The sequence below is a fragment of the Coregonus lavaretus genome, assembly GCF_964263955.1.
Source record: "Coregonus lavaretus genome assembly, chromosome: 25".
Lineage (NCBI taxonomy): Eukaryota > Metazoa > Chordata > Actinopteri > Salmoniformes > Salmonidae > Coregonus > Coregonus lavaretus.
The window spans coordinates 24501519-24527543 of NC_140012.1; the positions used below are offsets into that span (position 1 = coordinate 24501519).

General features: G+C 43.2%; 1 protein-coding gene across 1 annotated transcript in view; it reads left to right on the top strand.

Moving 5' to 3' along the window:
- Positions 1 to 15320, top strand: part of cpped1 (calcineurin-like phosphoesterase domain containing 1) — a gene marked incomplete at both ends in the record, with an annotated part of 46055 nt that extends 30735 nt beyond the window's left edge. The window contains 3 exon segments of the mRNA XM_084141477.1: positions 15125 to 15165; positions 15167 to 15210; positions 15212 to 15320. Of these exon segments, the coding sequence (XP_083997603.1) occupies positions 15125 to 15165; positions 15167 to 15210; positions 15212 to 15320 (194 nt within the window).
- Positions 15321 to 26025: the final 10705 nt, after the last annotated feature.

The window sequence follows — 26025 nt, forward strand, 5'->3', positions numbered from 1 at the left end:
GAACACTTAAACAACACAATGTAACTCCAAGTCAATCACACTTCTGTGAAATCAAAACTGTCCACTTAGGAAGCAACATTGATTGACAATAAATGTCACATGCTGTTGTGCAAATGGAATAGACAACAGGTGGAAATTACAGGCAATTAGCAAGACACCCCCAATAAAGAAGTGGTTTTGCAGGTGGTGACCACAGACCACTTCTCAGTTCCTATGCTTCCTGGCTGATGTTTGGTCACTTTTGAATGCTGGCGGTGCTCAGACCCCTTGTGAGACCATATGCTGGTGCGGTAGGCCCTGGGTTCCTCCTAATGCAAGACAATGCTAGACCTCATGTGGCTGGAGTGTGTCAGCAGTTCCTGCAAGAGGAAGGCATTGATGCTATGGACTGGCCCGCCCGTTCCCCAGACCTGAATCCAATTGAGCACATCTGGGACATCATGTCTCGCTTCATCCACCAACGCCACGTTGCACCACAGACTGTGGAGCATGCCCAGGCGTTGTAGGGAGGTCATACAGGCACGTGGAGGCCACACACAATACTGAGCCTCATTTTGACTTGTTTTAAGGACATTACATCAAAGTTGGATCAGCCTGTAGTGTGGTTTTCCACTTTTTGAGGGTGACTCCAAATCCAGACCTCCATGGGTTGATAAATTTGATTTCCCTCTGCGCCTCCCGAGTGGCGCAGTGGTCTAAGGCACTGCGTCGCAGTGCTAGCTGTGCCACTAGAGATCCTGGTTCGAATCCAGGCTCTGTCATAGCCGGTCGCGACCGGGAGACCCATGGGGCGGCGCACAATTGGCCCAGCGTCGTCCAGGGTAGGGGAGGGAATGGCCGGCAGGGATGTGGCTCAGTTGGTAGAGCATGGCATTTGCAACGCCAGGGTTGTGGGTTCGATTCCAGTATAAAAAATAAAAATGTATGCACTCACTAACTGTAAGTCGCTCTGGATAAGAGCGTCTGCTAAATGACTAAAATGTAAATGTAAAAAAATTTCCATTGATCATTTTTGTGTGATTTTGTTGTCAGCACATTCAACTATGTAAAGAAAAAAGTATTTAATAAGATTATTTCATTCATTCAGATCTAGGATGTGTTATTTTAGTGTTCCCTTTATTTTTTTGAGCAGTGTATATAGGGAATAGGGTGTAATTTGGGGCGCAATCCTAGTCTCTATCTAACAGCAGCTGAACATTTTCTCTTAAACTAAAGGGACATTTATCATCCCCAGGGATTTGATTAGAGGCAGGAGATAAGACTTTAACCCCCTTGTTTTAAGCCTGAGAGGGTGAGGGATGGAGGTAGGAGATGTATAGCCGTGGGACCAGAGATTGGTGATAATGTAATGTATAGTGTAGCACCAGGTTGCGTGTCAGAGCCCAGGGGACGGGAACCAAAATGAAGTTGTTGAATGTCCAGTGTCCTCTGGGGAATGTGTAACTTGTTGCACGCACATAGACTCTCACTGTTCAATTTAGGTGATGGAGGTTTCGGTGTGTTTACGGACTGGGAAAGATGAGGGTTCTCTCTCTACTGTATTGTGTCGGACTCTGAAGTCATTTCTATTGAATGGGCATCCATAGATGCATGAGCATTGTTATTCCTCGTGCTCTCAGAATGGGGGACGTTTTAAGGGATACTGAGATATTTTACTTACCCAGAGTCAGATGACCTCATGGACCCATTTTTATGTCTCTGTGTGCAGTATGAAGGAAGTTAGTGGTAGTTTCACAAGCCAATACTAACTAGCATTAGCGCAATGACTGGAAGTCTACAGGTACAGTAGCATTGCTCGCAGTATCCCTTTAACTACGTATAAGATGATGTAAAGTTTTAGTTGAATCCATGTTTCCTTTGTGTTGTCAAGCATGATGTGAATTGACATAAGGCAAGTACTACTACTATGACCAAGATGAGTTGTGTGTTTCCCCATTCATATATCATGATTTAGTATTCGATTTAGTATTCATGAGGGCCCATAATACAGTGCCTTGCAAAAGTATTCATCCCCCTTGGCGTTTTTCCTATTTTGTTGCATTACAACCTGTAATTTAAATTGATTTTTATTTGGATTTCATGTAATGGACATAAACAAAATAGTCCAAATTGGTGAAGTGAAATGAAAAATAAAGTCCACCTGTGTGCAATCTAAGTGTCACATGATCTGTCACATGATCTCAGTATATATACACCTGTTCTGAAATGCCCCAGAGTCATCGGCAGGGAATGGGAAACTGGTCAGAATTGAAGGAATGATGGATGGCGCTAAATACAGGGAAAGTCTTGATGGAAACCTGTTTCAGTCATCCAGACATTTGAGACTGGGACGGAGGTTCACATTCCAGCAGGACAATGACCCCTCAATCCAATTGAGAATCTGTGGTATGACTTAAAGATTACTGTACACCAGCGGAACCAATCCAACTTGAAGGAGCTGGAGCAGTTTTGCTCCAGCTCCTTCAGTGGCTAGATGTGCCAAGCTTATAGAGACATACCCCAAGAGACTTGCAGCTGTAATTGCTGCAAAAGGTGGCTCTACAAAGTATTTACTTTGGGGGGGTGAATAGTTATGCATGCTCAAGTTTTCAGTTTTTTTGTCTTAGTTCTTGTTTGTTTCACACACAAAAAATATTTTGCATCTTCAAAGTGGTAGGTATGTTGTGTAAATCAAATGATACAAATCCCCCAAAAATCCATTTTAATTCCAGGTTGTAAGGCAACAAAATAGGAAAAATGCCAAGGGGGGTGAATACTTTCACAAGACACTGTATCTGGCCCTCTGCCCTCCCTAAATCGTGGCATTGAATGTTTCAGCAGACTTTTAGCCCTCCATAACTGCCTACGAGACTATTGCAGCTCTGTGTGTGTAACATTTATTGACAATTTTGATACCTTCTGGAAACAAAGCTTGTTTTATAAGGAGGATGGTGTCGTGATGTGACTTATTTTAATGTATGACTGTTATTTATCGAATCACCTACAGTGGGGAAAAAAGTATTTAGTCAGCCACCAATTGTGCAAGTTCTCCCACTTAAAAAGATGAGAGAGGCCTGTAATTTTCATCATAGGTACACGTCAACTATGACAGACAAATTGAGATTTTTTTTCTCCAGAAAATCACATTGTAGGATTTTTTATGAATTTATTTGCAAATTATGGTGGAAAATAAGTATTTGGTCACCTACAAACAAGCAAGATTTCTGGCTCTCACAGACCTGTAACTTCTTATTTAAGAGGCTCCTCTGTCCTCCACTTGTTACCTGTATTAATGGCACCTGTTTGAACTTGTTATCAGTATAAAATACACCTGTCCACAACCTCAAACAGTCACACTCCAAACTCCACTATGGCCAAGACCAAAGAGCTGTTAAAGGACACCAGAAACAAAATTGTAGACCTGCACCAGGCTGGGAAGACTGAATCTGCAATAGGTAAGCAGCTTGGTTTGAAGAAATCAACTGTGGGAGCAATTATTAGGAAATGGAAGACATACAAGACCACTGATAATCTCCCTCGATCTGGGGCTCCACGCAAGATCTCACCCCGTGGGGTCAAAATGATCACAATGGGGGACCTAGTGAATGACCTGCAGAGAGCTGGGACCAGAGCGTGTCCCTCTGCTTAAGCCAGTACATGTCCAGGCCCGTCTGAAGTTTGCTAGAGTGCATTTGGATGATCCAGAAGAGGATTGGAAGAATGTCAGATGAAACCAAAATAGAACTTTTTGGTAAAAACTCAACTCGTCGTGTTTGGAGGACAAAGAATGCTGAGTTGCATCCAAAGAACACCATACCTACTGTGAAGCATGGGGGTGGAAACATCATGCTTTGGGGCTGTTTTTCTGCAAAGGGACCAGGACGACTGATCCGTGTAAAGGAAAGAATGAATGGGGCCATGTATCATGAGATTTTGAGTGAAAACCTCCTTCCATCAGCAAGGGCATTGAAGATTAAACGTGGCTGGGTCTTTCAGCATGACAATGATCCCAAACACACCGCCCGGGCAACGAAGGAGTGGCTTTGTAAGAAGCATTTCAAGGTCCTGGAGTGGCCTAGCCAGTCTCCAGATCTCAACCCCATAGAAAATCTTTGGAGGGAGTTGAAAGTCCGTGTTGCCCAGCGACAGCCCCAAAACATCACTGCTCTAGAGGAGATCTGCATGGAGGAATGGGCCAAAATACCAGCAACAGTGTGTGAAAACCTTGTGAAGACTTACAGAAAACGTTTGACCTGTGTCATTGCCAACAAAGGGTATATAACAAAGTATTGAGAAACTTTTGTTATTGACCAAATACTTATTTTCCACCATAATTTGCAAATAAATTCATAAAAAATCCTACAATGTGATTTTCTGGATTTCTTTTCCTCATTTTGTCTGTCATAGTTGACGTGTACCTAGTTCTCTTTTTAAGTGGGAGAACTTGCACAATTGGTGGCTGACTAAATACTTTTTTCCCCCACTGTAACTATGTTTAATTGTCACTCGATTAAATTAATCATGTAACAATTAACTCATTAGGAATTTGGGGCACACACATAGGTTATTGATTACTAACGTAATACAATGAAAACATGTCCCTAGTGGACTGGACTAACAATAGCGTGAATGCTTGGGTAGAAGGAGGGTCAGAGTGGAATTGAGAGACAGAGATTCAAACTATCGTGGTTACTTTGGAAACTATGCTCACGGTAATCAGAATACTTATGCATCCTAATAATGCTCATTCGGATTAGAAATGCAACATTTTATTTACTTGTAGCTGTCCTCGATAGTTGAGTTGATGATGTAGGACTCTGGTTTGTCCTTGGTAGAGTTTCTGGTCGTAGTGCTGGTTAGGATGGATACTTCAGATGTACCAGCGGTTGTCTGAGAGGGATTGTCCTCTCCTCTCATGTCTTTAGTGAAAGTTCTCTAGACAACTATACATGCCAGCTGCAGACTGAAATGATAAGGTCTAGTGCATTGTCTTCTTCTTCACCTCATGTAGAGGTTGAGAGTTTCAGAGTTTCTCCATTTCAAACGTGTGGACTAACGTCTCATGTTTCCTGGTCTGGTCTGGTCTGGTAGAAATTCAATCATTTGCAACGTTTAGGTCACGCTTCACATCTGCTGGTCTAAAGGTTGATTTGTTTATCAAGGCTTTTTATGCCCTCTGGGTAAAAGGGGCGTTCCATCGTGATGACACGATCTCTGATGTCACTCGGGGCGTGGCTAGTCACTGTGCATAGTTTATATGAAAAACTATTATCTCATTAGAAGACTAAAATCACATTCCTATCTTCACCAAAATACTCTCATACTTAATCATATATTTTATACAACATTTAGATGTAAACTTAGATAGATAGAATATAATTTCAGAGTTACAGTTATTACTTGATACCATCCTTAATGACATCACAAAATAATAAACAATATGACATGATTATTCTTTAGATCCCCACTAACCATTTCCCACATTCTTTTAAGTAGGAATATTGTTTCATTATCCACTTTTGGATGTTGGAGTCTTGGCGGAAAGACTTCCTTTGTTAACAAAGGGGTCCTTTCTCCCAATACTTCATGGCAAGGAAGAGAAAGTGTGCATGGTATTTACGACCGGTCATAAAACTGGCCCCCAGGAAAGAGATGTTCAAACCTTTACCTAGCCGGTATGTTTGATCCTCAACCCATGAGGGCAAGTCATGACAATGGAATCCACCCAAAACATTTGGGTTTCTGAATCTTTTCACAGCATTATAAGGCTGTGTTGAGACAATGACTTATCAATGACCCAAGCCCAGCTCAGTTAATCCAAATTCATTGTGTCGCTGAGTTGTCATAATGCATCAGCAAATGTACATTAACCCAGGGGGGTTGGAAGACAAAATTTAAGTAACGTAATTGATGTCCCTCTAACTGCCCTGAAGGCCTCTGCTGATCCCACAGCTATTGTATGCAGTAATCATGTGCCTATGAACCAGAGTTATACTGTTAGCACTGAGGCGGTGTGCCCTAGTAGGATGTCCACTGTGTGCAGTTCACCCTGCACTAACATAAATAGCATGAGCATGTCTACTTCTGCTAAGCATCCAAGTAAAGCAATGAAAACAATTAAGCATCCCAGAAAAGTGCTAAAAAAAGCCCACGTTAACATATGTAGCCTAAGAAACAAGGTTCATGAAGTCAATAACTTGCTAGTAACAGATGACATTCATATTCTGACTATCTCTGAAACTCACATAGATAATACCTTTGATGATACCGTGGTAGCAATAAATGGTTATAACATTTACAGAAAATACAGAAATGCCAATGGGGGCGGTGTTGAGGTCTATATTAAGAACCACATTCCTGTAAAGCTTAGAGAGGATCTCATGTTAAATACTGTTGAAGTAATATGGCTACAGGTTCATGTGCCTCACCTAAAGCCCATTCTTGTGGAAAGCTGCTATAGACCACCAAGTACTAACATTCAGTATCTGGATAATATGTGTGAAATGCTTGATAATGTATGTGATAGCAACAGAAAGGTATATTTTCTGGGTGATTTCAATATTGACTGGCTTTCATCAAGCTGTCCACTCAAGAAAAAGCTTCAAACTGTAACCGGTGCCTGCAATCTGGTTCAGGTTATCAGTCAACCTACAAAGGTAGTTACAAACAGCACAGGAATGAAATAATCAACAATCATGTACTGATCACATCTTTACTAATGCTGCAGACATTTGCTTTAAAGCAGTATCCAAATCCATCGAATGTAGTGATCACAATATAGTGCCCTGGACACCATATGTGAACTGATTGCCCCCCATCTATCCTCAGAGTTCGTACTGCTTGGTGACCTAAACTGAGATATGCTTAACACCCCAGCCAACCTACAATCTAAACTAGATGCCCTCAATCTCACACAAATTATCAACGAACCTACCAGGTACAACCCTAAATCTGTAAACATGGGCACCCTCATAGACATCATCCTGACAATTTTACCCTCTAAATACACATCTGCTGTCTTCAACCAGGATCTCAGCGATCACTGCCTCATTGCCTGCATCCGTAATGGGTCCGCGGTCAAACGACCACCCCTCATCACTGTCAAACGCTCCCTAAAACACTTTAGCGAGCAGGCCTTTCTAATTGACCTGGCTCGGGTATCCTGGATGGATATTGACCTCATTCCGTCAGTAGAGGATGCCTGGTTGTTCTTTAAAAGTGCTTTCCTCTCAATCTTAAATAAGCATGCCCCATTCAAAAAATTCAGAACTAAGAACAGATATAGCCCCTGGTTCTCCTCAGACTTGACTGCCCTTGACCAGCACAAAAACGTCCTGTGGCGTACTGCATTAGCATCGAACAGCCCCTGCGATATGCAACTTTTCAGTCAGGAAGTCAGATACCAATATACACAATCAGTTAGGAAAGCAAAGGCTAGCTTTTTCAAACAGAAATTTGCATCCTGTAGCACTAACTCCAAAAAGTTTTGGGACACTGTAAAGTCCATGGAGAATAAGAGCACCTCCTCCCAACTGCCCACTGCACTGAGGCTAGGAAACACTGTCACCACCAATAAATCTACAATAATCGAGAATTTCAACAAGCATTTTGCTATGCCTGGCCATGCGTTCCAACTGGCTACCACTACCCCGGCCACCAGCTCTGCACCCACGCTGCAACTTGCCCATGCCCCCCCCCCCCCGCTTCTCCTTCACACAAATTCAGACAGCTGAAGTTCTGAAAGAGCTGAAAATAAAAATCTGGACGCCTACAAATCAACTGGGCTAGACAATCTGGACCCTTTCTTTCTAAAATTAGCCGTCGAAATTGTCGCAACCCCTATTAATAGCCTGTTCAACCTCTCTTTCGTAACGTCTGAGATCCCCAGAGATTGGAAAGCTGCCGCGGTCATCCCCCTCTTCAAAGGGGGTGACACTCTAGATCCAAACTGTTACAGACCTATATCCATCCTGCCCTGCCTTTCGAAAGTATTTGAAAGCCAAGTTAACAAACAGATCACCGACCATTTCGCATCCCACCGTACCTTCTCCGCTATGCATTCCGGTTTCCGAGCTGGTCATGGGTGCACCTCAGCCACGCTCAAGGTCCTAAACGATATTATAACCGCAATCGATAAAAGACAGTACTGCGCAGCCGTCTTCATCGACCTGGCCAAGGCTTTTGACTCTGTCAACTACCGCATTCTTATTGGCAGACTACCTCGCCTGGTTCACCAACTACTTCTCAGATAGAGTTCAATGTGTCAAATCGGAGGGCCTGTTGTCTGGACCTTTGGCAGTCTCTATTGGGGTGCCACAGGGTTCAATTCTCGGGCCGACTCTATTCTCTGTGTGTATCAATGATGTCGCTCTTGCTGCTGGTGACGCTCGGATCCACCTCTATGCGGACGACACCATTTTGTATACATCTGGCCCTTCATTGGACACTGTGTTAACAAACCTCCAAACGAGCTTCAACGCCATACAACACTCCTTCCGTAGCCTCCAACTGCTCTTAAACACTAGTAAAACTAAATGCATGCTCTTCAACCGAACGCTGCTTGCACCCGCCCATCCGCCTAGAATCACTACTCTCAGCGGGTCTGACCTAGAGTATGTGGACAACTACAAATACCTAGGTGTCTGGTTAGACTGTAAACTCTCCTTCCAGACTCACATTAAGCATCTCCAATCAAAAGTTCGATCTAGAATCGGCTTCCTATTTCGCAACAAAGCCTCCTTCACTCATGCTGCCAAACATGCCCTCATAAAACTGACTATTTACAAAATAGCCTCCAACACTCTACTCAGCAAATTGGATGTAGTCTATCACAGTGCCATCCGTTTTGTCACCAAAGCCCCATATACTACCCACCATTGTGACCTGTACGCTCTTGTTGGCTGGCCCTCACTACATATTCGTCGCCAAACCCACTGGCTCCAGGTCATCTATAAACCACTGCTAGGCAAATCCCCGTCTTATCTTAGCTCACTGGTCACCATAGCAACACCCACCCGTAGTCTGCGCTCCAGCAGGTATATCTCATTGGTCATCCCCAAAGCCAACACCTCCTTTGGCCGCCATTCCTTCCAGTTCTCTGCTGCCACTGACTGGAACAAACTGCAAAAATCTCTGAAGCTGGAGACTCTTATCTCCCTCACTAACTTTAAGCATCAGTTGTCAGAGCAGCTTACCGATCACGGCACCTGTACACAGCCATTCTAAAATTAGCCCACCCAACTACCTCATCCCCATATTGTTATTTATTTTGCTAATTTGCACCCCAGTATCTCTATTTGCACATCATCTTTTGCACATCTATCATTCCAGTGTTAATACGAAATTGTAACTATTTTGCACTATGGCCTATTTATTGCCTTACCTCAATAACTTACTACATTCACACACACTGTATATACATAAAGTATATAAAAAGTATTTAGTCAGCCACCAATTGTGCAAGTTCTCCCACTTAAAAAGATGAGAGAGGCCTGTAATTTTCATCATAGGTACACGTCAACTATGACAGACAAATTGAGAGAAAAAAATCCAGAAAATCACATTGTAGGATTTTTAATGAATTTATTTGCAAATTATGGTGGAAAATAAGTATTTGGTCACCTACAAACAAGCAAGATTTCTGGCTCTCACAGACCTGGAACTTCTTCTTTAAGAGGCTCCTCTGTCCTCCACTCGTTACCTGTATTAATGGCACCTGTTTGAACTTGTTATCAGTATAAAAGACACCTGTCGACAACCTCAAACAGTCACACTCCAATCTCCACTATGGCCAAGACCAAATAGCTGTCAAAGGACACCAGAAACAAAATTGTAGACCTGCATCAGGCTGGGAAGACTGAATCTGCAATAGGTAAGCAGCTTGGTTTGAAGAAATCAACTGTGGGAGCAATTATTAGGAAATGGAAGACATACAAGACCACTAATAATCTCCCTCGATCTGGGGCTCCACGCAAGATCTCACCCCGTGGGGTCAAAATGATCACAAGAACGGTGAGCAAAAATCCCAGAACCGCACGGGGGGACCTAGTGAATGACCTGCAGAGAGCTGGGACCAAAGTAACAAAGCCTACCATCAGTAACACAGTACGCCGCCAGGGACTCAAATCCTGCAGTGCCAGACGTGTCCCCCTGCTTAATCCAGTACATGTCCAGGCCCGTCTGAAGTTTGCTAGAGTGCATTTGGATGATCCAGAAGAGGATTGGGAGAGTGGCATATGGTCAGATGAAACCAAAATAGAACTTTTTGGTAAAAACTCAACTCATCGTGTTTGGAGGACAAAGAATGCTGAGTTGCATCCAAAGAACACCATACCTACTGTGAAGCATGGGGGTGGAAACATCATGCTTTGGGGCTGTTTTTCTGCAAAGGGACCAGGACGACTGATCCGTGTAAAGGAAAGAATGAATGGGGCCATGTATCGTGAGATTTTGAGTGAAAACCTCCTTCCATCAGCAAGGGCATTGAAGATTAAACGTGGCTGGGACTTTCAGCATGACAATGATCCCAAACACACCGCCCGGGCAACGAAGGAGTGGCTTCGTAAGAAGCATTTCAAGGTCCTGGAGTGGCCTAGCCAGTCTCGAGATCTCAACCCCATAGAAAATCTTTGGAGGGAGTTGAAAGTCCGTGTTGCCCAGCGACAGCCCCAAAACATCACTGCTCTAGAGGAGATCTGCATGGAGGAATGGGCCAAAATACCAGCAACAGTGTGTGAAAACCTTGTGAAGACTTACAGAAAACGTTTGACCTGTGTCATTGCCAACAAAGGGTATATAACAAAGTATTGAGAAACTTTTGTTATTGACCAAATACTTATTTTCCACCATAATTTGCAAATAAATTCATAAAAAATCCTACAATGTGATTTTCTGGGAAAGAAATTCTCATTTTGTCTGTCATAGTTGACGTGTACCTATGATGAAAATTACACGCCTCTCTCATCTTTTTAAGTGGGAGAACTTGCACAATTGGTGGCTGACTTTTTTCCCCCACTGTGTTAACTGGTTTTTCATTTCTCCCTGGCCCTTCATTGATGTTACTGAGAGTGGAGAGCTGGAGAATGTACATATCTGGTTTCCCAGGCAGGTGGAAATGTATACTGTTTTGTTACTGATAGAGAGTAGAAATCAGAAATCACTTCGGAATAAGTCTCTGGATAAAAGGCAAGGATGGAAAACAGCTGGACTGCAGCCTCCAAGGACTGAAGATGTGCACCTCTGATCTACTCCCACACACCACAGGAACACACAGTACAGTAGTAGTTACAATAGCAGTGTGTGTGGGGTGACATTGGAAAGGGATCCTGAGACAGAGGCTGAGTCCCAAATGGCACTCTGTTCCCTATATATTGCACTACTTTTCATCATGAAAAGGACTGGTTAAAAGTAGTCCTCTGTATTGGGTGCCATTTGGGAAGAAGTAAGAGAGCGATATGTTGGATGAGTGATTTATCTCTCAGGCCCAGGCTATAGATGAGAATCCCCACACTAGCTACTTCATTTTGTACCTCCCTCTGTCATGCAAATTATCTACAGCTACACGCTTTCATTATGAATTATTTCCAGTTCAATACTCTAATGACACCCGCCCTCTACCGCACACACAAAGGGTGCGAATGCACGCGCATTCACACACACACACGTGCACACACACACTCTGCACAGTCTTACAGATGTGTCAGTGACATCTCTGTTGGGGGCGAACAGTGTGAGAGTGGGAGTTACAGGGTCCTTACCTGGAGAGGATGGAGATTTGCCCTTGAAGAAATCAATGATCTGAACAGGTTGGATCACTTATTTATCCAATCCTTTTAATGAAGTGGTCAGGAAAAACTCCTAAGGGAAACAGCCAGTGCTCTTGAGTTTCCCTGTCTGGTGTTGAGTGGGACTGACTGACTGGGACATTAGAGCCAGTGACTAATAACACTTGTGAGTGCAGACAGACAGACTGAGTGTGAAGATGTTTATCATGTCATTAATTTCCCATTAGGATTCCCAGCAGGTCTGACTCTAGCTGGAGATATGAATGAGCAAGTAACACTGGCTGTTGACAAGTGATCACCACCAATTCATCCTGATGCTTCACCACGCTATCAAGAGGACCAGAGCAGAGTAGGCTGAATGCTCCTCCTCAACATTGACAGAGGTGTTAAAAGTGACATGGCTTGCTTTATGCATAATAATTCTAATTCTAATTCTTTGGTTTTATGAGCTCATTACATGATGGTGTAAAGCTGATGCATTGAAATTAATTTAGGATGATTTTATCGTAACATAGCTTTTTATTTTTATTCTAGGGTACCTAGAGTTTTCTCAACTCCAGTGTTCCAGACAATGATAGGATGGTTGTGTAAGGTTTGTGACAGCCAAACCCTCAGATCGTGATACCCTTCAAGCATTAGGCAGGGTAGGCACAGTTCCTGTCCTGCTGTGCCAACTGAAGATAGAACAAATACTAAATAGAGCTCTTACAACTCCCTATTCTCAACAATGAATCACAAATAATGTACACAATACATTTCTATCTGAACACTCTGAACTGTTCTGTCTCACGCATTGATAATCCCAAGGTAGGACATCACAATGGGAAACGTCTTTCACACAAAGAAAGAGAGAGGGAGAAAGAGATAGGTAGAGAGAGAGGTAGAAAGAGAGAGAGGTATGGCTGATTCAGACTGGGCTGGCTGGTTGCCTGCTGTCTAGCTTTCTCTCTCTCTGTATCTCCCCATCTCTTCCCTCTCACTCACTATCTCTCCCTCCTTCCTAGCGCTCCATCTTTCTCCTTCCCTCTCACTCCTTCCTAGCTCTCTCTCTCTCCCTCCCTCTCCCCTCTCGTTCTGATGTGTTTAATTATGACAGTCTTCTGGATGCAGCTCTACTGAGATAGTCCTCAGAGGAAACCATACTGGTTTAAAAAGTACATACATTTCTTTCTTCTTTCGTCTAGCTGATTCACTTCTTCATCTTATTATTCCTCCTGAGAATTGCTTTTTTTTTCTCTCTCTGATGCTTACGTCATGTTGCTGTCGTTTGCATTTTCTTAATCTATTAGGGGCGGCAGAAAGGTTGAGAAATGCGTACAGTACTTGCATGCTGGTTGATATGTTGATGAGTGATGTTCAACTTTTGAGAATGTTTCCCCCCCTGTAATTACAGTATGATTAATCCTAGTGATTAAAATCTAGATCAAACGTTACCCTCTGTTGTTGTTTTTGGTTTCTCTAGGTTTAGGTTTGGAAGGCTTGTCTAATTGTAGTTCTGTTGGACTGTTAGAGGACTGCAGTATTGGCAGTGTACACACACACGCGCGCACACACACACATTAACCCCCACCTTAGTTGGCAGACCCTCTGTGGTTGAGTGGGAGCTGTCGTAGTGTCCTAAATGACTTTGCCGTGGGGTACCACAGGAAAACAGAGGGGTGCATTGGCATAACTATACGCTAGGACCATAGCCTTTGGGTTTTGATTGCAAAGGAATTTAGCCTGCAAAAATAATATGTTTATCATACATTTTCATCTATATTCGATTAATTATTCAATGGTGCAGTGTGTGCACCCACTGTTTTGCTATTAATATAACTTATATTTATTTTCTCAGTGATAATCCCAAGAGTGTTTTTGGTGATATGCACTGTGCAGGACAAATGTCTGTAGAATCTGAATGTTGCTGATCAGAAAAAAAAGGCTGTTCTTGGAAAGCAACTCCAGGGTTTTCTGGATGTTATTTTAGTGTTATGGATCGATTTCCAGGACATGAGTGATGTCTTCATTTGTACTGTAGACCGGAATTGAGGTTCTTTGTTGCCAGCTTTTGCCAGTTTTCATTATATCCTTGGCATCTGTTGTGTTTATGGTGTATTACTTCAGAGGAATGGCAGCAAGCGAGCAGCAGTCTAGCTACTGCTCTACTGTTAGAAACGGAACATCTTACTTCCTCTGTCTGCCAAAACCTGGATTGAACTCACAGTAGAGCATGCACGCACACACATGCCCACACCTTCACAAAAAGAGAAAACTCATTTATGCTTCTTATTCAGACTGGGGCTTGCTTGGCCAACCAGTGTGAGTGTGCAATCAGTTCACTGCCTTCTATTTCGCTGCAGAAACAGAGCGCTGCAGAAACACCGCTTCAGGGGAAGTGATAGCAATCATTTCAATAATGACGATGACGACTGTGATGGAAAATAAATTGAAAAAAAAAACGTACCCCCGAGTAACAGTTTCTACATTTTCCAAAAATATTCTAAAAATGAGTTCAGTTTCTCTGCTTGCTCTCGCTCTTTCTTTCCCTCGCTCTCTCTGTCTCCCCTCTCCCACCCCCTCCCTCTCTCCTTTCTCAGGCGTTCGCTTTCAGTCTATCTGACAGATATGGCATAGCCAATGATCTCATTATGCAATTATATTGAGCTAATATGAATATATTGCTATGATATGCAGAGCAGATACCCTTATCAGGGACAATTTGCATATGTTACATTTAGCTCTGCATATGCATGTAGACAGGATGCAGACTGGAGCTGTTGTCGCATCTCCTCCCGTTGCTCCCCTCCGGCGCTCTGATTCGCCGGTCTACTGAGCCACCGGTCTGAGAGCACCACCTCGGCAACACCGGAATGGAAACCCAACGCACCCTAATCACCTCCAGCGCACCTGCACCTCATCATCTCATCACCACCCCTATTTAGCCCTGGACTGTTCTGTATGATGTTGTGTGTGATTGTTAAGCTTCGTGTCATTTACTCTATGTTTGTTATTTCTCTTTCTCATTGTTAAGTAAAGCTTGACCTTGTTAATTCCTGCATCTGCGTCCTGCCTCTTCGTATACTCAGTACTCGTCACAGCTGTATGGAGGAACAGAACAAGATTTCAACAACAACACCAACAGAGCCAGACACCAGACAGACACCATGTCACCTAAGGTTAATAAATGCTAATAAATTATTAATCGATACTGTCAATACTTTTTGGGGTTACTGTTTTCTTTTGGACAAAACACCAATATTGTGAATGGGCATAACAGGTCTTGTGAGTGTAGAGTCAAATAGATCTCATTTCAAAAGCTTTGATGATAACCCTCCTCTTCCTCACACTCGCTCTCTCTCTCTCTGTGTTGTGCTGTGTAGGAGAGAAGGCGGTGTTCTCCGGCCACTACCACCGTAACGCGGGGGGGGCTCCAAAACGGCCTGGACATGAGCTCCGCTATAGGCTGCCAGGGTGGTGGTAGTGACCGCCGACCAGGTCATCCATCGCTACCACAGCCTGGAGCAGCTCAGTGGGCGGGGCATGGACGAGGACCTCAGGAAACTACAGAAGGCCTGAGCCAATCAGAGGAGAGGACATGCTCCGGACCATAAAACATCAGGGCCCAATTCATAAAGCATCTCAGAGTAGGAGTGCTGATCTAGGATCAGGTCTCCCTTTTTATTCCTTATGATTTGAAAGGCAAAACTGATCCAGCACTGCTACTCTGAATCTGTGAATACTGACTGAGGGCCAGAACACCAGACAGTGGAGAGAAAGTCTTAATGGACCACAATGGAAATAAGCTTTTAAGCTTTATTGTCACGCCCTGGCTCTGGGGACTCTGAAATGTTGAGCCAGAGTGTGTAGTTTCTGTGTTATATTTTCTATGTTGATGTTCTAGATCGTTTAGATCTATGTTGGCCAGGGTGGTTCCCAATCAGAGGCAGCTGTATCTCGTTGTCTCTGATTGGGGACCATACTTAGGCAGCCTGTTTGGCACTAGTCGGTGTGGGATCTTGTTCCGTAAAGGTTTGTTTTGTGTAACCTAGGACTTCACGTATCGTTTGTTTGTTGTTTTGTGTCGTGTTAAGTACTTAATAAAATGTACGCTTATCACGCTGCGCCTTGGTCCGTATCTTCCGTTAACGATCGTGACAGAAGGTCCCACCAAAAGAGGACCAAGCAGCGTGTCCAGGAACAGACAGCCTGGACCTGGGAGGAGATCCTGGACGGGAAGGGATCCTGGACTTGGGAGGAGATTCAGGCCGGAATGGATCGCCGTCCTTGGGAGGAGACTGTGGAGGCGCGCTATAGAGAGGAGCAGCGGCAACGCAGAGGATACCGGCCGAGGAGGAAGCCCGAGAGACAGCCCCAAGAAAAAAAATTTGGGGGGCTAAAAGGGTGGTTGGCGGAGCCTAGGGTTAGAGCAGAGCCAACTCCCCGTACTCAGGCTAGGAAGCGTGTGACTGGGCAGGCTCCGTGTTATGCGGAGCCACGTACTGTGCCGCGAGTGTTCCGGCACAGTCCTGTACGTCCTGTGCTAGCACCACGCACGTGTCGTGCAAAGATGGGCATTCAGCCAGGACGGGGTGTGCCGGCTCAACGCTCGGGGTCTCCAGTACGCCTCCTCGGTCCCGTATATCCTGCGCCAGTGCCACATGCTGTGCTGATGCCTCACACGTATTGTGTGGAAGTAGGCATTCAGCCAGGACGGGTTGTGTCAGCTCTCCGCTCTCCAGCCCGGCCTGTTCCTGCTCCCCGCACCAAGCCAGTGGTGCGTGTTCCCAGTCTGGTCCGGCCTGTTCCTGTCCCTCGCGCCAAGCCAGTGGTGCGCGTCGCCAGCTTGGTCCGGCCTGTTCCTGTCCCTCGCGCCAAGCCAGTGGTGCGCGTCGCCAGCCCGGTCCGGCCTGTTCCTGGCCCTCGCGCCAAGGCAGTGGTGCGTGTCGCCAGCCCGGTCCGGCCTGTTCCTGCCCCTCGTGCCAAGCCAGTGGTGCGCGTCGCCAGCCCGGTCCGGCCTGTTCCTGCCCCTCGCGCCAAGCCAGTGGTGCGCGTCGCCAGCCCGGTCCGGCCTGTTCCTGCCCCTCGCGCCAAGCCAGTGGTGCGCGTCGCCAGCCCGGTCCGGCCTGTTCCTGCCCCTCGCACCAAGCCAGTGGTGCGCGTCGCCAGCCCGGTCCGGCCTGTTCCTGCTCCTCGCACCAAGCCAGTGGTGCGCGTCGCCAGCCCGGTCCGGCCTGTTCCTGCCCCTCGCACCAAGCCAGTGGTGCGCGTCGCCAGCCCGGTCCGGCCTGTTCCTGCCCCTCGCACCAAGCCAGTGGTGCGCGTCGTCAGCCCGGTCCGTTCCTGCTCCCCGCACCAAGCCAGTGGTGCATGTGTCCAGTCCGGCACGGCCCGTGCCTGTTCCACCGGTGCCTGGTCCGGCACTGGTCAGCTGCTCCACTCCGAAGCCAGAGCAATCAGCTCCACCGGGGTCTGGTCCAACTCCAGTCAGATCCACTCCGGAGCCTGTACGGTTTGATCCACCGTCGTCGGGTCCAGCTCCAGTCAGCGGTGCCAGACCAGATCAGGGGCGCAACGGGGAGGTGGAGAGAAAGTGGTGGTCACGCCGGAGCCGGATCCGCCTCCGAGGCGGAATGCCCACCCGGCCCCTACCCTGTTGTGTTTGTGTGGCGCGGTCGCAGTCCGCGCCTTTGGGGGGGGGGGGGGGGGGGGGGGTACTGTCACACCCTGGCTCTGGGGACTCTGAAATGTTGAGCCAGGGTGTGTAGTTTCTGTGTTATATTTTCTATGTTGATGTTCTAGATCGTTTAGATCTATGTTGGCCAGGGTGGTTCCCAATCAGAGGCAGCTGTATCTCGTTGTCTCTGATTGGGGACCATACTTAGGCAGCCTGTTTGGCACTAGTCGGTGTGGGATCTTGTTCCGTAAAGGTTTGTTTTGTGTAACCTAGGACTTCACGTATCGTTTGTTTGTTGTTTTGTGTCGTGTTAAGTACTTAATAAAATGTACGCTTATCACGCTGCGCCTTGGTCCGTATCTTCCGTTAATGATCGTGACATTTATTGTGTTGTCTTTGATGATTTTCTTAAATTGTATATGATAACTGGCTGGAGACCCTTATGTATGTATTTTTTTTATGGTCTAATAAATTCAATAAATCAATCAATCAAGACCTGTAGCCTACTGTGAATAAGCACTGCCCCATTGTATTGTACAAGGTCATCAGTCGCAGAATGTGCTGGATTTACCTTACTCCAGAGAGGAAAAACGGTTCTACTGTTTAGCATTTTCATGCTTCATGTCCAAATAATTCTAAAGTATTTAAAAATGGTGTTGTCACAATACCAACATTTTACTAACGAAACAGGCCAAGTATCACGATACCGAGTAGTATCGCGATACCACGGGAGGAAAAATGATGTTGGCTAGTGTCCTGTTTGCTCCGCCCACCCCACGCTTGTTCCCATTTTCTAAACGTTATGAGCATGTGCAACACAAAAAACCTGCCACTAGCTATGTTTCTATTAGCTTGTCCAGTGATATTCTGTCGACATTTAGAAAGTTTGCATAGAAAATAGATGCGACATTTGCAGGCTAGGGTGCGTTTCCATTTAACTATCTTGTGTCGATGAAACTTAATGAAGTCACACCCGAGAAAATTAATAATACACTGTCGAATAAAAATGTAGTGGTTGAAGTGTGATATGATGATTTGTGATACAATATTAATTAATGTGTGTAAACTCCTAAGCTGAATGAGTGACAATGAACAGGGACACACCATGTGTTAGTGGTATCACGAGTGAGGAACAGAAGGTCAGTGTGCCAAGATAGATTGGGGGCCACTGGTGCTAATCTTAGGATGGGTGCGTGATGGAATGGCCTGGCTAGGGTGCCACACGACACCAAGGAGAGGAATGATATGTAGGAAGTGAGTGGCAGTTAGTAATAGTTAGCAACTGGGCATGATAAAAGTAGGTTGGAAGGGCATTGTATAAGTTGAAAGATTTGGTAAGGAAGTCAGTCATACGATAAGAGGCAAAGCATGTTCGTCTTATTATATGATCCAGTACTGAAATAAATGTAAATCAAACTTCCAGCTGAGTGTCGACTGCTCTCTTGCATCCTGAACTTCTTAATACCAGAAACTCATCATAACAGATTGCCGTCACAAACACGATACAGTCTACAGACAAACTAACAGGTAAGCAGACTTTCATTCTATTATTATGTTAAAATCTGCTTATCTGTGGTAAAGCTAAGCTGTAACGAACATTTAAAATTCGATATTTTAAAAGGGGGACAATGAGTGGTGTTGAGTTGTGTAGAATGGATTTAAGGAGAATATCAAATGGGACAATGACATGGTGCTATGATTCAAAAATATGGTGTGTTTAAAATACTGAGTAAAGGCAAGAGAGGACAAACTAGTGGGTGCAGGACAGAGAGAGTGGATTTGTTTCCGTTAATGTAAAACAGTACATTATAAAATGAGTGGGCGCAGAGCACCCTTAATGTACAGGTACATCAAAAAGAGAGTGGGAATTTAGTCCCGTAATGTAAAAGTACATTATAAAAGACATTGGGTATAAAAGGAATAGGTTACGGACCTTTGACGTAATAAATCGTCATAAACGGAAGAGAGGCTTAGTACCTTGCTAATTACTCAAAACGGCCAGGAGAGGGAGCCAGTGAAATGTAATATATTGAATCATAAGCACTAATGGTAGACATAGGTAAACAAAATGTTACTAAAGATCGAGGTGGAGATTTGATTCAAACATTTAATTACTAATATTCCATAAACTAATATACGCGACAATGGGGAGTCAATTTAGTATACCAAATACGGGCAGTAAACAATAAAGCATAAATCAGAGCTAGATTTACCTAGAAGGGAACGGAAAGTTATGACGAAATTGTTGCAGACAAATCCGCATCTAAAACATATCTCTTTTAAGAGCATTGAACATCAAACACCACGTGACTGGATGTTAATTAAATTAAAAAAAGTTCTATGTGGAACCATATCTTAGTGATTTATCAGCATGGACAGATAATGACTATCCTCTTGATGGTAGTTTTAAAAGGGATAAATTACAAGTCGCACGTAAGTATATAATTGATAATACAGCCATAAGCAACCCGAAATGGGACTTAGAGTACGTGAAAGAGGTCTTTACCGCATGGGATTTAATGAGTGCACAATGGCCGGTAAATATAATGAGGAAGGAGGAAAAATCTGTTAGGAAGTTACGTAATTGGGCAATGGAACAACATCATTTACCTTCTGAAAAGGCTCAATCCATAGGGGCTATTAAAGGGTCGGAAAGCATTAAAGGCATGTATCCACAATTAGCGACCTCTAGTCAGCCTCCAGCTTATAGTATTGACATAGAAGAGGATAGCGATATATATGAGTGGTTATTTATAGAATCTTATGGAAGTCAGGCTATGAAAAAATGTATTCCTAAAATCAGCTCAATCTACATGTTTCCTATAGTCAAAATAGATCATTTTGAAATCAAACGGTGGAGAAAGGAATGCAGGAATTTGTGGTTAAAACTATTTGGTAAAGCTTGCAAAGCAGCAGAAAGAAGGTTTAAAGGTCAAAAGGGATGAATAAACATTTTAAAAATTAGATATACTAGAGAGTGTGTAGATAGTGAATATAAAAGGATATTTGCAATACTCAAACAAAACTGTAAGGTTGATTTCAACGATAGTTTAGCAAATAAAATGATGCAATTCTTCGTTGAAGCAATAGAACGGTACCAAATAGAGAAAAATATTACACTTGACCCAAACTCAGCCATCCAGACAAAAGATATAAAAGGTGTTTTTTCTTGTATTTTAGAAACTGAGATGGAAAATATTTGTCAAAGAGTTGAATTGATGGTGGATGATTTGGCAAGTAGAGATAGAAATAGACAGGATGAAGAAGGTATTTTTTTCAGGAAGAAATTATGGCACAACTTTTAGTAATGGAAGATAGGGTTTTGGATAAACCACTTACGTTAGCTGAAATTTCTCAAATTATAAAAGATGCGCCGCAGCCATTAATCAACCCATTAGGATTTATGAATTGGTGGCGCACAGCATTAATGCATGGGTGGATGAGTGGTAAAGAAGTCAGATACATTCTAAATACTCTAATGCCAAATGTTAACATGGAAACATTGATAACCTCATGTCAGACTTTATCATATGATAATGATGGACCGGGAGATAATATAATAGGTTTCCGTGGTTAAGTAGAGATCATAAAGAAACACACATTGAGGAACTTACTGTTTTCTTAAAAGAACATGCTAGTCAGGAAAGGGATGTTTCACAATTGTTAAATTGCAGACGTAAACCAAATGAAACAATGTCTGAATACGCGACACGTTTTCAAAAAACATGGAGAGAGGACGCTAAATTGGAAATAAATGATGTGGAGGACACTTTTTTCGTAAGCATGTTTTTGAATGGCTTGGACCAAGTGTCTGCATATACTCTTAAATTGTCAACACCTGAAATATATACAATAAGACCATTACAGTTATTAAAAAATATTTGGGAATTAGAGGCAGTAGGATTATTCAATGAGCAGACACCTACAATTCAGGCACTGCAATTTCCCCAATACAGACAACAGGATAAACTGGTACCATATCAGCAGCATAAAAATTGACAATTCGTACCTTATACTAATAATCAAGGGCGAGGCAGGTCAAACGGTAATTCCAGAGGAGGAAGACGGAGGTTTAACAGAGATATGGATACGTGCAATTATTGTAAACAATGGGGGCATTGGTGGAAAGAGTGTAACGTTAGATTACAAGAGGAGAGAAGGAGATATGGAAATAGAGAGAGGGGGAATTGGACTCCTGACAAACCGCACCCTGATGCCCAGAATAAACTTGGAGAGGACATGCCAGGTAATCTATTATGGGGGAAATGACATTCAACACCGATAGGCAGGGAGGAAGTTAAATACATGATAAATGCACCACAATTACATAGTTCGAACAGCCCATTAGAAATACCACAGTTAAGTTTATGTGTATCTGGTAAAATAATTCCATTTCTAATTGATACAGGGGCAACCATGTCATGTATAAGGCAACAAGATTTAAGATGTCCTTTAAGTAATCAGAAGGTCCAGTCTATCGGAATTAGTGGAACTCCGCAAATTGATCCTATATCTCTCCCATTGCAAATTGATTTGGAGGATAGTAATTTTCAACATTCATTTATAGTAAGTGCTACAACTCCGATGGCGTTAATGGGAAGAGACCTTCTAAGTAAACTGAATGCGAACATTTTTTGCTCACCAAAGGGCATTGAGGTAAACATTCAGCCGAGTTGTGCAATTATTTTCTAATAGCACTCAACATACATACTTGCAGAAAACTACATTGATTAAGGCAGAGTTATCGCCAAACTTATTTACTATGGAAGGGATAAAAAGATTAGCTTCTTGCCATGCAGCAGCGGCTGCAATGATAATTTCCATGAAGATTGTAAATATGCCTTTTTCGGATAAAGTAATTGAGGTACAGTGGGGAAAAAAAGTATTTAGTCAGCCACCAATTGTGCAAGTTCTCCCACTTAAAAGATGAGAGAGGCCTGTAATTTTCATCATAGGTACACGTCAACTATGACAGACAAATTGAGAAAAAAAATTCCAGAAAATTACATTGTAGGATTTTTTATGAATTTATTTGCAAATTATGGTGGAAAATAAGTATTTGGTCACCTACAAACAAGCAAGATTTCTGGCTCTCACAGACCTGGAACTTCTTCTTTAAGAGGCTCCTCTGTCCTCCACTCGTTACCTGTATTAATGGCACCTGTTTGAACTTGTTATCAGTATAAAAGACACCTGTCCACAACCTCAAACAGTCACACTCCAATCTCCACTATGGCCAAGACCAAAGAGCTGTCAAAGGACACCAGAAACAAAATTGTAGACCTGCACCAGGCTGGGAAGACTGAATCTGCAATTGGTAAGCAGCTTGGTTTGAAGAAATCAACTGTGGGAGCAATTATTTGGAAATGGAAGACATACAAGACCACTGATAATCTCCCTCGATCTGGGGCTCCACGCAAGATCTCACCCCGTGGGGTCAAAATGATCACAAGAACAGTGAGCAAAAATCCCAGAACCACACGGGGGGACCTAGTGAATGACCTGCAGAGAGCTGGGACCAAAGTAACAAAGCCTACCATCAGTAACACACTACGCCGCCAGGGACTCAAATCCTGCAGTGCCAGACGTGTCCCCCTGCTTAAGCCAGTACACGTCCAGGCCCGTCTGAAGTTTGCTAGAGTGCATTTGGATGATCCAGAAGAGGATTGGGAGAATGTCATATGGTCAGATGAAACCAAAATAGAACTTTTTGGTAAAAACTCAACTCGTCGTGTTTGGAGGACAAAGAATGCTGAGTTGCATCCAAAGAATACCATACCTACTGTGAAGCATGAGGGTGGAAACATCATGCTTTGGGGCTGTTTTTCTGCAAAGGGACCAGGACGACTGATCCGTGTAAAGGAAAGAATGAATGGGGCCATGTATCGTGAGATTTTGAGTGAAAACCTCCTTCCATCAGCAAGGGCATTGAAGATTAAACGTGGCTGGGTCTTTCAGCATGACAATGATCCCAAACACACCGCCCGGGCAACGAAGGAGTGGCTTCGTAAGAAGCATTTCAAGGTCCTGGAGTGGCCTAGCCAGTCTCCAGATCTCAACCCCATAGAAAATCTTTGGAGGGAGTTGAAAGTCCGTGTTGCCCAGCGACAGCCCCAAAACATCACTGCTCTAGAGGAGATCTGCATGGAGGAATGGGCCAAAATACCAGCAACAGTGTGTGAAAACCTTGTGAAGACTTACAGAAAACGTTTGACCTGTGTCATTGCCAACAAAGGGTATATAACAAAGTATTGAGAAACGTTTGTTATTGACCAAATACTTATTTTCCACCATAATGTGCAAATAAATTCATTAAAAATCCTACAATGTGATTTTCTAGATTTTTTTTCCTCATTTTGTCTGTCATAGTTGACGTGTACCTATGATGAAAATTACAGGCCTCTCTCATCTTTTTAAGTGGGAGAACTTGCACAATTGGTGGCTGACTAAATACTTTTTTTCCCCCACTGTAGATACAATGCAGGAAATTCCACAACATCTCTTCATATCACCAAATTGCCTTTTATTGTTATGGAAAGATACGTCTAATAATATTGTGACTTTTGCATGTGCAGTAAGGAATGATTTTAACGATATTGATGCTTTGGTTACTTCTTTTAATAAATATATCATTTTGTCACCAACAGGAGAGGAGCGAAACAAGAGTTGTATTATCTGGTCTTATGGTTTGGAACCAAAGCATTTTTTTGTAAAGAATTTACAGATTGACATTAAACCAGTGATTGGTATAGACAAGGACAATGTCATCACTTTATGTCCTCCATGCGTGTTAAGTGGTGTACCGTCTTCGTTATGGGCCTTACATGCTAATCATGTGGGGTTAATTGATGTTCCCCCTTATGAGGCAAAGATTAATCCAAATAAGTATCTAGTCTTTATTAAACCATATCCTTTATCTAAGGAAAAAGAAGAAGGCATTAGTCCAATTATTGAAAGTCTACTACAACAAGGGGTGGTTTATAAAGGCATGTCACCGAATAATACACCTATAAACCCAATTCTAAAACCAGGCAGTAAGAAATATCGATTTACACAGGATTTCAGGAAAATTAACGAGGCCATAATACCGATATCTCCGATTGTGCCAGATGTTAATTCAATATTAACAGCATTGCCTGCTAATTCTAAATGGTATACTGTTGTTGATTTATGCTCGGCATATTTCTCCATCCCTGTACAACACAGCCGTTGTTTGCTTTTACATTTAGAAGGGAACAATATATTTGGCTTTGTCTACCAATGGGATTTATTGATTCAGCAGCAGTCTATAGTTCAGCTGTAAATAGGCACTTGGCTCAATTGTCTCTCCCATGCAATTTGACGCTTTTACAGTACGTTTCTATATGCGAGAAAGAGTGTGTAAAGGATTCCATTGTACTACTCACGCATCTGGCTAATGGGGGTCACAGAGCGTCACTCGAAAAGCTGCAGTTTTGTAAGGATTATCTTGGATACATACTACGCAATGGATGTAGATTTTTGTCACCAGAGAAGGTGCAAGCGATCAAAGACATTGAAAGGCCAAGGAATAAGACTGAAATGTTGTTTATTGTGGGACTTGTGAATTATTGCAGACCTTGGTTGGCTGAATACGCAGTGTATGATTCGATGCTGCGCGGTGCAATGAAGAAGGATGCTCCTGAGGATATTGTATGGACTGATTAAATGAAACACTCTTTTCGGCACATCAAGTATCTTTTATGCAATTCTCCAGCACTGGGTTTACCGGATTACAATCTGACCTACCATCTATTTGTGTCAGACGATGGATGTGTTGTGTCAGCTGTTTTGCCTCAAATGCATGGAGGAGGTATGCGACCTGTTGCTTATTATAGTAAGATATTACCAATGATTGTTAAAGGGATGGCACCTTGTTTGAGGGCAGTGGCTGCTGCTGCATTAATGGTAGAGAAATCCCAAACTATTGTGTTAGCACATCCAATGATTTTACACACCTCACACACAGTGAATATCATTTTTCTAAACATAACCACACAACACATGACTAGCCAGAGGCGTAGCAATTACGAACATATTTTGACTGGAACTCAATATTTGACTATTTCTACTGCAACACATACAAATCCAGCTTTAAATCTAAAAGGATTATTACATGGAGTTGAAAGTGTTACAGATCATGAAGATATCATATATGATTGTATGGAAGTCATTAATTCAACATCTAGCATGAGGGCTGATTTACAACAGACGGCATTAGATAATAATGATCTGGTTTTGTATTGTGATGGTTCAGCAGTGAGACCAGATGATAGAACTGTATTATCAGGATTTTCAGTTGTGGACGATGAAGGAAAGTGCATTGATGCATATAAAATACCAGTTTCATCAGCTCAGGCTGCTGAATTAATTGCGTTAACAAGAGCATGTATTTATGCTGCGAATAAAACTGTCACCATATACACTGATTCAAAATATGCTTTTTCAGTGGCACATGATTTTAGTAAAATATGGGAAAATAGAGGTTTTGTAACGAATGCAGAAAAACATATTCAGCATGCCGATTTAGTTAAAAGTTTAATTGAGGCTATGATGTTACCCGCTAACATTTCAATTGTAAAATGTAAA